At 47.1% G+C, this 13934-nt stretch overlaps 1 protein-coding gene across 4 annotated transcripts in view; it reads left to right on the top strand.

Moving 5' to 3' along the window:
• The window catches only part of LOC144099515 (complement factor B-like), a 333633-nt gene that overhangs the window by 201004 nt on the left and 118695 nt on the right, over nucleotides 1-13934 (top strand). For 3 of the 4 annotated variants that reach the window (XM_077632872.1, XM_077632873.1, XM_077632871.1), the window contains one exon: nucleotides 620-823. The exons of the other annotated variant lie outside the window; for it this stretch is intronic. In XM_077632872.1, the coding sequence (XP_077488998.1) occupies nucleotides 620-823 (204 nt within the window). The remainder of the gene's footprint in view (nucleotides 1-619; nucleotides 824-13934) is intronic. 4 annotated transcript variants of the gene reach the window in all.

Below are 13934 nucleotides of genomic sequence, written 5' to 3'. Positions count from 1 at the left end.
AAGGCGTCAACGTGTTTTTACTCAGCAAGCGCCTCAAGGCTAGCTGCCCACCTAATTTTATTCATTTTTCTTCGATGCTCTTAGGCGACCGTTCCTTGCTTCCGTGTCGTCGTCGTCAGTGTCGGTGTTGTCGACGTAGTAGGTGTAACCGATTGTCCAAGTAGCAGATCGAAACACCACGCGAAAGCTGGCTAGCATGGAGGCTCGGAGAGCAACACGCTAATTGCCAGGATTGAAGAGCTGTGCTCAAATTTCTCATAACCGCTTATCGTAATCGTCTGTAAATTTTTATTGTGGAAGTTTTACAAGCCTAGTGGCGCTTTACTAGCCTTTACACCTGCTATGCTTCTGAAAACATTTTTAGATGTTGCGATTTGTACATGACACGTTTTTACTGTGCATTTCCTTTTGTTTTCATAGAGTCAAACATGCAGCGGATTTTAGCCAGCCTCAGGCGAGGCTGTAATGTGTGAAATTGAAATAAATACTGTAGTGCAAAAGGGTTTGCAGCAATGCGGCAGCGTTTTATTCATTCAACAAGGGGACATAATACTCTTCGAAAGTTCAAACGAGTTTAAAGGGCTCAATTACCGACGACCATTTTTTGTCCAACACGCAGGAAAGGCGAACATCGGAGGAGACGCATATAAGGAAGGTAATTTATTGAAGCAAAGTGGTGTGGAGATGTACTGCATTGGAATCACTGGACAACTAAATAATGATGAACTTAATAGGCTGGCCTCCAAAGAAGAAAATGTGCTCCTCCTACACAACTACGATGCCTTACAGTGGATCGCCGAGAAGCTCACCAATGGAACCATAGGTGAGGAACTTAATAGCCTATCGCGTTCTAATGACAAAGCGCTAGGAACACCTGAAATAAGTTCGGCGTTGTATCCCAACTTGAGTTGTGCTCGAAAACGTTGTGGTTCATTTCAGCTGTTGCTGCTGGTTGTGTTCAGCCCTTTCCTATTGAGGTGTTGAGCAGCACACACGGGCAAAACAGCGGACTATGACTGAATGTGTATGACGCGTCCCTCTTTCTTCAGAGATGAAAAAGGTATGCGGTAGTGCCTAATCTCAAGTGTTCAGGAATTATTTCACATATGAGCTTAAGGTATGCACATTTAGCACTACTTTTAAGTGCTCGTATTCCTTTTAGTTTCATTTTTTTGTTGATCAGCTATGTTCAGTTCGGTAAATATAAACCTGACCGCTTTCTTTGTACCGCTTCGATTTTGGTTAGTGTAACGAAAACATATGGCGTTACAAATCTCACTAAAGAGTTGTGAGTTAACAGTTTAGTTTTAGGAGCAGCTAGTAGCTGGTGTATAATAAACAGGATGCGTTTTAGAGCTGTTAAAAGTAATTCCATCTATTTCTGCTTTCCATCTGAGGTGATGGGTTGTTGAAGGCCGAGATATTTATGAGCAGTTACCGCTGCGAGCGGTCTGTCATTTATAGTGTACGGAAAGTCTTAAGGGTAGAAAACATAGCGCAAAAAGAGACGGGGACACAGAAAAACACCACACAGCGCTAACTTCCAACAAAGTTTTATTTCGGAAAGGAAGGGTAGTTTTTTATACGACTTATCATACAATCACTATAAAACCACGCGCTAGCAAAGCGTATCAGACAGATACAAGAGCTCCTTTGGCAACTGAGCGACTGTAGGGCTACTCACAAAGTCATCTTTCAACAAGGAAATCCATTCCGCTTCAATTATTTCTTGTGTTAAGCGGTTTTTGTGCACTTTTAAGACCAAACATTTTTTTGAGGAGCGGTATGCACTGACACACACGGCAATGGGCTGACAAGCCTTTCCCGCACATATCCTTTACGACACGCCCAAGTTCCCGAAGCCTATTTTGTTTGGCGTACTTACTGCTTGACACAGGAAACAGGTGTCTGGAATAGGATATTTTCAATGCAATCAACAAATTTATTTTTATGCTTCTTCGTTTAGGAAACCACCTTTCTGGATTTTGTCAAATTTTTCGTGCACAAATTACTTAACTTCTTAGGGGCTGGGAAAACCACTCTAGCTACCGAACGCTGCGCTATTTTTTGAGATTGTGGAAAGTCGATGAAAGTAAGGGATGACGGAAACTTTTTCTTTCTTACGCGTAGCCTCTTGAATTTCTTGCGTTTTTTTTTCTGGCAGAATTTTTTTAGAACGCCTTCCGCTACAGACCAGAACATGGGAAAGGTATCCAGCGTTCTTTAGCCGCTGGCACTGCTGAGAAAAACTTTATGCATGAGGCGCGGGAAGGACATCATTAGAGAATAAATGAAAGGCGAGCAATGGATCTTTTTTACGAGTGTAGAGTGTGCTGAATGAAAAGGTAATAATAGTTTTTCGCCTCGAGGTTTGGACATCCAGCATGTCCGATCATGATGCAGTAAGCTGTTGATGACTAGGAATTTGATTACCGCTTTTTCGTGTAGTTCAAACGTTGGTTGTAGAGGACGGAAATGGTTATGGAACGAAGTGAGGACATTAAGAACATCATCCTTGAAGTAACCGCCATTTCTGTTAAATACAATAAGAAAGTCGTCAAAAAACATAAAAATCTTTATGAGAATGATATCTTTTACTATATCCGCAAAATTACCTGTCCAGCTGGGCTAAAAACAAATCGCTAAGGATGAGTGCTATGCAAGAACCTATACAAATGCATTTTTTCTGAATGTGTGTTTTTTCATCCCACTCTATGAACGTGGACTTAAGATAAAATTTTCAAATTTCTAAAAAACCATTTACGAAGATGCCAGATGCATTCTGAAAGACAATAGGCCCGTACTGGTCAATACAATCTCCAACAAAAGATAAGAAAGCCTCATGTGGAATGGAAAAATATAGACCTTATATCAACCGAAAAAAAAAACATATTGGCCATGTTCCGCACGTGACTTGATAAAATCTAAACCTGCTCAGAATTTCGAACAACGAAGGCGTCTTGAATGGATAACAACTTCAGTTTTTCCTGTAACTACCGAGCAACAGATTTTTGCCATGTACCAATAACTCGGAGAGGAGCATCAGTTTTATGGGTCTTTGCATAGAAGAATACCTGAAGGAAGTCTTTTTAGAAACGTTAATTCCTTTGAGAATGGACCCAAGGTTCAACCCATTGCACAGTTTCTTCGTTTCTGCTTTTATCTTTGAAATTTTTACTTTTGGATTGCAGTTAAAAGCGGAGGACACAACTTCAAATGTTTTTTTATTAAAGAGCCCAGTGCTTCCTTGCCGCAAAAATTTGACAAAATTCAAAAAGGCGGTTGGCTGTACGAAAAAACATAAGAATAAATTTGTTGATTGCATTGAAAATGTCGTATACCAGGTACCTCTTTCCCGTGGCAAGCAGTATGTTGGTCAAACAGTAGATGCCTGAACGATAGGCTTCGCGAACATGGGCGTGACGTAAAAGATATGTGTGGGAAAGGTTTGTCAGTCCATTGCCTTGTGTGTCAGTGCATACTACTCCTCAAAATTTGTGTGGTCTTAAAAGTGCACAAAAACCGTTTAACACGAGAAATAATTGAAGTGGAATGAAGTTCCTTGTGGGAAGACAACTGTGTGAGTAGCCCTACAGTTGCTCTGTGGCCAAAGGAGCTCTTATACGCTTTGATACGCTGATACGCTTTGCTACAGCGTGGTTTGATAGTGGTTGTATGATAAGTCGGTATAAAAAACCACCCTTTCTTTGCGAAATAAAACTTTGTTGGAAGTTAGCGCTGTGTGGTGTCGCCTTTCTGTGTGCCTGTCTTTTTTGCGCTACGTTTTATACGCTTGAAATGAACCAACAAGCCCAAGTGCCTACCCTTCCGAAAGTCTAATTTATCCTTTAGCCTTGTTATTGTGATAGAAGCAGATTTAGTAGCGTTGAGTGCCCTCTGCCACAAGGCACACAATTTTGTTAGTTTAGTTTCTACTTTCTAAGGTTTTCATGGTGATCAATTGCGTTGATTTCCCTATAAATGGTGCAATGGTCTGCGACGAGTCCTATGTTAATGTTATGTTCAGTGGCTAAATGAAAGATAAAATATTGAAGCTTCATGTAATAATCTTAACATACAAATGCCACAACTCTGATGCCTGTGCCCCACTTTATAACATTTCAACCGTGACGAGAGCTGTTGACCGTAATCAGAATTGCTCATACAAAGTATCCTTAGCCTGAAACTTTTTCAAGGAATGGTGCACACTTCTTGGTATTGTGCGTTTAATTACATTTACACTGAAACATGGAAAGAACTGATGAACACATTTATACTCACTGCATAGAACTGTTGAATATCGCAGTCAACAACTCTCCGCTTATTCAGGAATAAACGTTGTATGTAAACTGGGGGTTCCTAGCGCGGTTTGGATCCTGCACTCAGGGCCAACTCGCTACACTAGCTCCAACCACAGCAGTGACCGCGAAGAAAAACACCACCTAGGATTAGCCCGCAGGCAAAACCGTTTAATGGGATCTCCCAGTTCGGACGGCCTCTCGGTTTAACGGAAGCTGCAGCGCTGCAGCAGCAGGCAGGCAGCGGCAGGCAGCAGGCGCGGCAAGCAGTCACCTGGTCCGCGGAAATGTCGCCTCCATCCTTTCCGTCCCGTGTCTCGCTCTCCCCTCTCTTGCTGCATGTTGCGTGCGCGGCCGCCGACGACTCGAGGGGGGAAGGAGGGCTGCCCACGTGATGGCACGGAGGTGCGGACGCCTCTTCTCCGCTGCCACTCGAAGTGGGGCCCGTAAGGGAAAAGCCGTGGTAGGCCACAGGAGAGAGAGAGAAAAGTACCGCAGGCGAGCGAGGGCAATTCGGATCCCCACAGTAAAAGCTATTTTATACGTTGTGCAATGCTTTGTGGTCAGTATACTAAGACCGATGGTAGACCTAAATATCATCCCTTTCTCCAACTACGCGCCGCACTCTGGTTAAATTTGGTCTATAAGGAAATATTCCTAACTGTATTCTAGCGTTGATAGTATTGTGTATTTAAGATTATTGTGTATTTAACCGTTTAAGAAGACTTATTTATGTTTAGTGGGCCTGCCTGAATCTCTCTGAATAGCGAGGCAAAGTTATGTTTAGCTATACTAATGTTTATCTGATTTCATACGGTACATGAGGAGGCAATGTTATTGACAGCCAAATATGCCAAATTTGATGCGTTGCACCACCGAAGTGGTAGGTATGCACTTTTCGTCCGCACTGTAAATTTTTAATATGCTGTAATAATCATTATTTCTAAGTGAGAGGGCTGTCATTTCACGCAACACTCAGTTTGAAGTTCTATACTTTTCGCAGCACATTTCTTCTTTCATTATCATTTTTTTTTGCGATCAAGAAAGAACAATACATATGCTTCCACAGTTCCCTTCAAGGAGGCACGTTTATACGGGAAGTCATGCACCTGTACTTTATAGAAAAAAAAGGCTTCATCTCAGAAACACAATTTGCATTCAAAGCTAAAACAGATGCTTCCACAGGGGGTGGTGGAGGGCGGAACCGGTGGGCTATTAATGGTACAATAAAGAGAAAAGCCCCTAAGTAGCTACAACATGCCGAGTTCGACAGCCTCTGAGGTGTCGACAGCATGATCTGAACCAGCAACTGCACCATATATAAAACCTGATTTGCACTCGGAGCAACAGTTCTCCAGAAGCGCTGTGAAAGGGTTCACATGTAATGATTTTTTTTATTTCATGTTGTTTGGATGAGGTAAAGTGGACGTAAAGTACTTTTTCGCACGAACGGCCACGAAGGACTCCTGTTTGGTTATCCTCGGAGATGAACACCGCGCTATATATTGACACATTGAGCAAAAGATGTAGGTTTATTTAAACAGTGATGCACATGCGATTGCACGGAGGCAGAAGGGCTCAGCTGGCTAGAGACTAAACGCATAGAACCGGGAAGTATATTGGCTAAGAGATTCAGGGCAGAAGTTCTGGCTCTGAAAAGGATAAGTCAGGTCACAATAGCCGGCATAACTGAAGTGCGCGAGAAAACTTGGGTCAGGCGAAAAAATATTGGTATTATATGAATTTAAACAGAAACTACCGACAAAACCACCGACGTGCTCCAGATTCGACTGAAAATCATTTAGACGATGGTGAACCGTTTAAGGTTAAGAACAAAAACACGAAAGAGTCGCTGAGAGCGACACTGGTGGGGGTAGTAAAACCTGATTGGATGCACTGGGGCCGGGTTTTAGAGGAGAGCGGTGGGTTTCACCACTTCCTTGCCTGGATGGTAGTCCTCATTCCGGGACACCATTGGCGGTAGCTGCGGCCGGCGCTATTAGGACCAGAGCCTTCTGGGACACCAAGTCCAAGCAGCTGAACAAGTTCGCCTCCCAGCCCTCTCTCGTTGGCTGATTTACTCTCTTTGTTTGCGGATTTTACTGGCAGGCCCATAGCATATGATATGAAAAAATTTACAAAATTTACAGTACCCAAAAAGTTGGGTCTATGAGTTTTAGAATCGCCGGGCTTAGAGACGACCTCGTTTTCAGCCTTCTGAGCTGTCGTTCCCCAGTTCTATCCGGTCCCTTGGCGGGCTCTGGGAACGTCTGCGTACTGAGGCGCAGATATCCTGTAATGTCCACGTATGGGGTAAGCGGATTCTGTAAAGGAGTGCCGACAGAGTCTGGGAATTCAGTGGTACTACGGGAAAGAGACGCTCGGGCAGCTGTGCAAGCAGCCTCGTTCCCTTCTATTCCCTGGTGTCTGGGCAACCATACCGATTGTTTTGTTCTCTGCATTGAGCTATGTTGCGCGTTTGCTAAAATTCTGCTGGCAAGCGGCGCATTTCTTCCTCTTATATAATTTCGACAGGCGTTTTGAGAATCAGAAATTATGTTCGGTGGCGTCAGAGTGAGTGGCTGCCAGCGCTATCGCCTCTTCCTTGGCTAACGCAACTTTACTAGTTTTCACCGAAAGTCCATCACCTGCTTTCCCTCGTGTATGACCGCGACGGTGCAGATGCCGTCTTGTGTAGGGCCCGCCGCGTCTACGTAATACGTGCCGTTTTTGCTGCCGTAATACTTATATATAGCTCTAGCTATGGCTTCTCTCCTACTTTTATTTTGTTTGGGATGCATGTTTTTTGGTATTTATTTAACTAGTAGTGCATCTCTCCAGTCCCCGGGAATGTCCCATCTGTCTTCTGTTGTTGGTGGCAGCGCTTTGTGTAGATCCTCGAGGACTCGTCTACCAACTTTGGTCGTTGATAACCGAGAAAATCCTTGGATTGGAGATGTTACAAAGCTGGGAGTATTTCCTGCTGAAGCAGTCCGTTCTGCGGCCTGTTTTGGCAGAGATGACAACAGCCGCTTCGGCAGGGAGTAGATGCGCTTGCGCTCCTTCTATGGTGTGAAAGAGTTAGAGGTTGGTTCTACTCCCACGATTTGTCTACGCACCCGCATACCTGAGACAATAAGGCCGCCTTCTCAACGTTAGCCACAAATTGATGTTTCTTAGCCCACACTGTCAATAATTAGTATTATTCAATCGTCAAGCCAATGCATGCACCCATGTACACTAGTTGTAATATAGATTACTGTTGACGCAATTATGATCGTGTTGCCTAGTGAAAAGATCCCCCGTTCTTGAGGAGTTATACAGATTTTTCCTACATCTGTTTTTAAAGAGCGACCTTGCGAGGCAAAATGCGGCCCCAAAACGACCGACATTTAATTTTGAGTGAAGTACTCCCGTTAGCACCCATAGACTACTGAATAATTCGTCGCACAACGCATAAAATATTTCACATTGTACTGCCGAATAGATCTAAATGCTCGACATTTGAAGCAGCCATGGTTTTATACGGAGATAAATGTTGCAGAAATCGCTGCCGTAGCCTTATGAAGGTTGTGACCGGGCGCGAATTCCATGGACGCCGGGTGAAAACTCGATGAGGCTGCCAAATTGCAATGCCGATGAAATGCACAAATGCCCATAGAAACTGGCATGGAAAAGACCGTTAACTCGGAAGAGAGGCATGCAACGGTCGCTCAAGAATCTGCAGGAAACTCCAAGAAAGGGTACATCAAGTATGTTTCTTAATCTTGCTAAACGAGCGTGCGCCGCTCCGCACACACACTGTTGGGGCGATGAAATTCGGAAGTTTGGTAACATCAGATGATCGCACCTGCTGCATCTGTGAAATCAAAGAGATAATTTCAGGCACCTTTGCGCAGAACGGGATGTGTTTCAGCTGATAATAGCAATATCTCAATAGGCAGCCAGTAAGCAACAGGCTAATTGCTTCCATGTTTAACAAGACGAATGATAGGAGGCTTTCGAGATGCACCCCAGCCACAACAGGATGCAGCACCGCAAGCTGGTCGCCCTCTTGAACGTGAAGCTCACCCATTGCAGAAAATTTGGCAAAGTTAGAATCGTCGAAAGCTCACCTAATGTAGAGTGCCAAACAGTACACGGTTACCCACTGTTGAGCGTGTTGTAGCGAAGCGACCGGGTCGTAGCATGCGTGAGCAGATCAGCGAGTCATTCATCCGGAATACTTCCCGCAAAATATGCCTTCAGTCATGGTGTGGAGTGCCTGACGAGCTCTCCACTATGACCGGAGAAAAATTTTACTTTAAAATATCGTCCATCGCTCGCATAAGGCAGCCATAAAAATCCAATGAACTTTTTTGATGCTAACAAAAACACCAATAGCTAAAAGATTACTAGCCTCCAGAGGGAGATCTGCGGATATATTCTTTGTTATTGTTAAGTCTTATGATAATTGAAAAAACTGCTCTCATATACTATATCTCGCTGAAAATGCGCTTCTCTGGAATCCATGAGTATGTTGTGCGCATTCTCGAGAAACATGTTAATCGTGCAGATGAGCGCCGAGGGCCGCAGGAGAGGTCTCTGGCGTTTACATGGTTGCTTTGAGAATGCAGCAAATCACTGCGGGCCGCCGTTCTTCTTGTGGTATGCCTGACGCGCCCGTCTTTAAGCAGTACCAGGGGGTGCTTTTTTGGTAGATGACCGTGTTCAAGAAGAACAGCGCGAATAAGACAAGGACAAAAGGAAGACACACACAGAAAGGCGCTGACTTGCAACTGCAAGTCAGCGCCTGTCTGCGTGTGTCTTCATTTAGTCCTTGCCTTATTCTCGCTGTTCATCTTGAAAATGACATACCAACTCGCTCAAGCATTCGTCCAAATGACCGTGGTTTTACTGAATTCAAGTGAAAGTCATCCTTGCCCGGCGCGGAGCACCGCCACTACGAGTAGTAGTGTAACTCGCTCAAGCATCAGTCCAGACAAGCGTGGTTTAACAGAATCTAAATAAGTCATCCTTGCCCGGCGCGGAACACCGCCAGTAAGGTGTGCGTACCACTGCGAGTAGTGGTGTGGGTACGTCGGCTCACACTGATGTTGTATCTCTGTGATGTCCCACTCGATGCCCCAGGCGAACCACCTTGGAAAAGCTTGATGAGCGCTCGTAATGAACGCTCGGCATTTAACAGTCGGCGCAGTTAGGGAATTGTTATTTTTGCGGTCTGTGACGTAGGAGCCATACGCGCGTTGCGTCCTGGCCTCGTGCTGCTCACATTCACTCCAGCGTAATAGCGGAGCCCAGGTTTGTCAGTGAGGGTTGTTGCCGTGTCGTCCCTACTGAAGGCAGCGTCCTAGCGGTTATGAACAGTCTTCTTAATATACTTTATTGGCATTGTGGCGGTCGACTCGTGCGCGCCGTTCGATCTATGTGGGACAGGTTGTCGCGGTGCATCAGCCGCGCGGTTCGTTGGGAATGGTTTAGCATGGCCTCTACAAACAGCTGTGACGACGTGCGCATTGTGTAATGGTCCCGTAGCGCCGAATATTACTGCCTCGTAAGATGTCGCACGGGCTCTCTCGAGTTAGGACAGCGTCTAACGTAGCCCTCCAGCAAGGAAAAAGTTTTTTTTTGTCACTGAAATAAATTCAAAAATATGAACAAAGTCAGGCAATCGGCCACATCCGGCTGACGAGAACCAGCAATGAACCCTCTCATTAGATAAAGATTTCTGCAACCTGGTGAGGTACTAGCCGCCACCTCCTGCATAAGAACACCAGTTAACTCCCTGCTTTTAGTGACCATTCGCTGCCTTTCAAGTGACGAACGCGGCAGCAAGTCCTGTGAAGCTGTGAAGGATGCTAAGAATATCTGACTTTGGACAGAACTTCATTTGAAGCTGATCCTGGAAAGGATTAACGCTTCAACTTTATCCCAAGACGTTAGATTTACTGTGCTGGATGTGGAACTTATTAAATTAACACGTTAATGTTAAACACGAGGAAAGCAGCACAGGCAAGCTATATTCAATGTTAAATAACGGCCATGTACTATGCTTTTGTAGTTTTGCCAACAGGGGAGGGCTAGGTATGCGAATCCTGATCAATGAGAATGTGGCTCACATCACGGTGGAATTGAGCCACATTCTCATTGATTCTCATTGGTCATTACCGACCGAGGAACCTCATTTACTTCCCAGATGATGGCCGAAATTTTTCAGCTAAGCGGGACGACCCACCGGAAAACTACTGCTTACCACCCGCAGGCAAATGGGCTGACAGAGCGGCTTAATAAGACTATGGCGGACATGCTGGCGATGTACGTCGATGTACAACACAGGAATTGGGATACGATCGTACCGTACGTGACATTCGCCTACAACACAGCAGTTCAAGAGACGACCCGTTTCACACCGTTCCGCCTCCTCTACGGCAGGGAGGTTCAGACGATGCTCGACGCAATGCTCCCTTGCGCAACCGATGACCATCTTTCTGCTGACGCTGAGGAGTTTACCCACGAAGCCGAGCAGGCTCGTCAGCTAGCCCGTATTCACATCACCCAGCAACAAGACAAAGACTCGCGGCGATACAACCTCCGGCACAGACAAGTCTCCTACCATCCCGGCGACCAGGTTTGGGTATGGATACCTGTTCGACGACGCGGCTTGTCCGAAAAACTCATTTGCCGCTATTTCGGTCCCTACAAAGTCTTGCGGCGCGTCAGCGACGTTAATTACGAGGTAGAACCGGACGCTGAACTTTCCCAGCAGAGAACCCGTCGAAAGCCCCGTCCAGAGATCGTCCATGTTTTGCGCCTGAAGCCGTATTTGGCCCGGGGACCCACCCAGAATCTTCGTGCCTCTCTTGTGTGATTAATTGTGCTTGTGTGTGCTTGTGTGTGTGCTTGTGTTCGCGCGCTCTTCTGCGCGTGTTTTTTTTAAGAGGGGAGGAATGCCAGGTGGCGTTCGTGGCGCTCGGAAAGAAGACGACGCTCGTGGTGCTCTCGTTTTGAAAGACGTTGAAGTTCGCCGTCTCGCCAACTGAAGGACGTGCTGCCGAGCCCTGCCTTCTAACAGGTCCTCTCTTGTCACCAACACCGTGACAATATAGCATTAACGAGAGGGTGCAATGGTCGTAATTAGTCTTATAAGAGGTTGAAACTATAGTCTCTACCGGTAAGCACCTCTACATCAAGTCGACAACAACTTCGAATGATCAGTGAAACTTGGAACCGACATTTAGTAAAATAAAAGCGCCAGCACACTGACGCGTGATTTTGAATTCCCAGGCTGGCCATGAGCAAGCAGGCGACCAGGCACCAGAGCATCATGGGATATGTTTGAATAATTGCAGAGCGGGGCTATTAAAAGAGTTCGCCGAACACAGCAGTTTGCGGATGATTAATGCGTTGTAATAAGAACACAGCACACTACTAATACAGCGCACACAGCACACCACAGCACACCACAGTAAAAGCACAGCGTCACGAACAACCAGCGGAACCGTCCAGGCACAGATCAGAGACCGCGTTCAGTCCAGAGCACGCACGAGCGACCGAGCGTTCGGCGCTCGAGCTCCGGAGTGTTCGGCGCTCAAGTTTCGCAGTGTTCGGCGCTTCTCGTCGTCTTCTTCGTTGAGCGCCAGCCTCTGAAGATTCTAAAGCCCGTGTCCAGTCTTACAATTCCCCCCAGGCGAAAGGGCGCCATCCTGGTGGCCTAGGGCGATGTGACGACGGCGCGATCGTAGTAAGGTTTGAGGCGGGTCGTGCGGACAATTTCGCGGCTGCGGCGGCGATGATCAGGGGATAGCGTAAGGGGTTCGATGAGGTAATTGAGGGGGATGTCTGCTGAAGAATACGGTAGGGTCCCTGGTACTTCCTAACAAGTTTGGAGGAAAGGCCGGGACCTGAGGAGGGTACCCAGAGCCAGACCAAAGAGTCAGGAAGGTAAGCGGGAGGAAGTGCAGGGGGATCACGGGTGCTTTTCTGCTGCTGTTGGGCGTGAGAAGTGAAGGACCGGGCAAGCTGTCGGCATTCTTCTTCATAAGTTGCGGCTTGAGAAAGAGTTGTAAATTCGGAAGCATCAGGGCGGTACGGTAGAATGGTGCCCATTGTGCAAGAAGGTTCACGGCCGTACAGGAGAAAGTACGGAGAGAAGCCGGTGGTGGCTTGAGCAGCGGAGTTACAAGCGAATGTGACAAAAGGGAGAATGCGGTCCGAGTTACAATGGTCGGAAGCAACATACATTGCAAGCATATAGCCGAGGGTGCGATTAAAACGCTCAACCATGCCATTTGTCTGGGGATGGTAGGCGGAGCTGGTGCGGTGAAAAACGTTGCATTCCTGAAGGAGAGCTTCTACAACTTCTGAGAGGAAGGCCGGACCTCTATCACTGAGCAGCTCTTTGGGCGCACCATGGCGAATAATGGTGCGATGGAGAATGAAGGATGCAATGTCGTGGGCTGTAGCGGATGGTAAAGGCGGTGTTTCAGCGTAACGTGTAAGGTGGTCGATGGCAACGATGATGCAGCGGTTCCCGGTTGATGTGCTGGAAAGAGGGCTGTATAGGTCGATACCAACACGCTGGAAGGGATGTACTGGGCAAGGCAGCGGCTGCATAGGAGCGGCGGGTCGGCGAAGTGAATGTTTTCGTCGCTGGCATGCGGTGCAGGACTGAACGAACTGGCGGAAGTAACGGGCCATCCCACGCCAGTAGTACCGCTGTCGTAGACGGGTGAAAGTCATCAAGAATCCGGCATGGGCACACTGGGGATCATCGTGGTAGGAAGAGCAAATGAAGGAGCGCAGATGTGTCGGAATGACGAGAAGCCACTTGCGACCATCTGGGAGATAGTTGCGGCGGTAAAGGAGCTCGTCTCGTATGGCGAAATGGTGGGACTGACGACGGAGAGCACGGGAAGGAGGTCGAGACGATTGGCCAGATAGGAGATCAAAAAAGCAAGTGATCCACGGGTCTTTGATTTGCTCGCAAGCCATATCAGCGAACTCAAACTTCAAAGAAGGCAGGGTGGATATACAAGGCGCTGCCTCAGATGGTACAGGGGAACGTGAGAGGGCATCAGCATCGGCATGCTTGCGGCCGGAACGATAGATAACGCGAATGCCGTACTCTTGGAGTCGCAGAGCCCACCGCGCCTGTCGAGCAGAGGGATCTTTCAAAGAGGACAGCCAGCAGAGGGCGTGGCGATAGGTGACAACGTCAAAAGGGCGCCCGTAGAGGTAGGTGCGAAATTTCACGATCGCCCAAAGGATGGCTAAACACTCCTTCTCGGTGACAAAGTAGTTGGCTTCAGCTTTTGTGAGGGTCCGGCTAGCGTAAGCGACAACGTATTCGTCAAAGCCTTGCTTGCGTTGAGCGAGTTCTGCACCGAGGCCGACGCCGCTGGCATCGGTGTGGAGTTCCGTCGGAGAACGAGGGTCGAAGTGACGCAGAATTGGTGGAGTGGTGAGGAGGCGACGGAGTGTCGTAAACGCTTCATCACAGGCTGGCGACCAGGCGGAAAGGTCGTGGGTGGAAAGGAGCTTGTTCAGGTGGTCGACGATAGTGGCAAAATTGCGGATAAAGTGGCGGAAGTAGAAGCAGAGGCCGACGAAGCTGCGGAGGTCTTTTACTGAAGTGGG

Source organism: Amblyomma americanum, chromosome 7 (assembly GCF_052857255.1).
Source record: "Amblyomma americanum isolate KBUSLIRL-KWMA chromosome 7, ASM5285725v1, whole genome shotgun sequence".
NCBI classification, from domain to species: Eukaryota; Metazoa; Arthropoda; class Arachnida; order Ixodida; family Ixodidae; genus Amblyomma; species Amblyomma americanum.
Note: the sequence above shows the minus strand (reverse complement) of the source record. Positions and strands in the feature narration are given on the sequence as shown.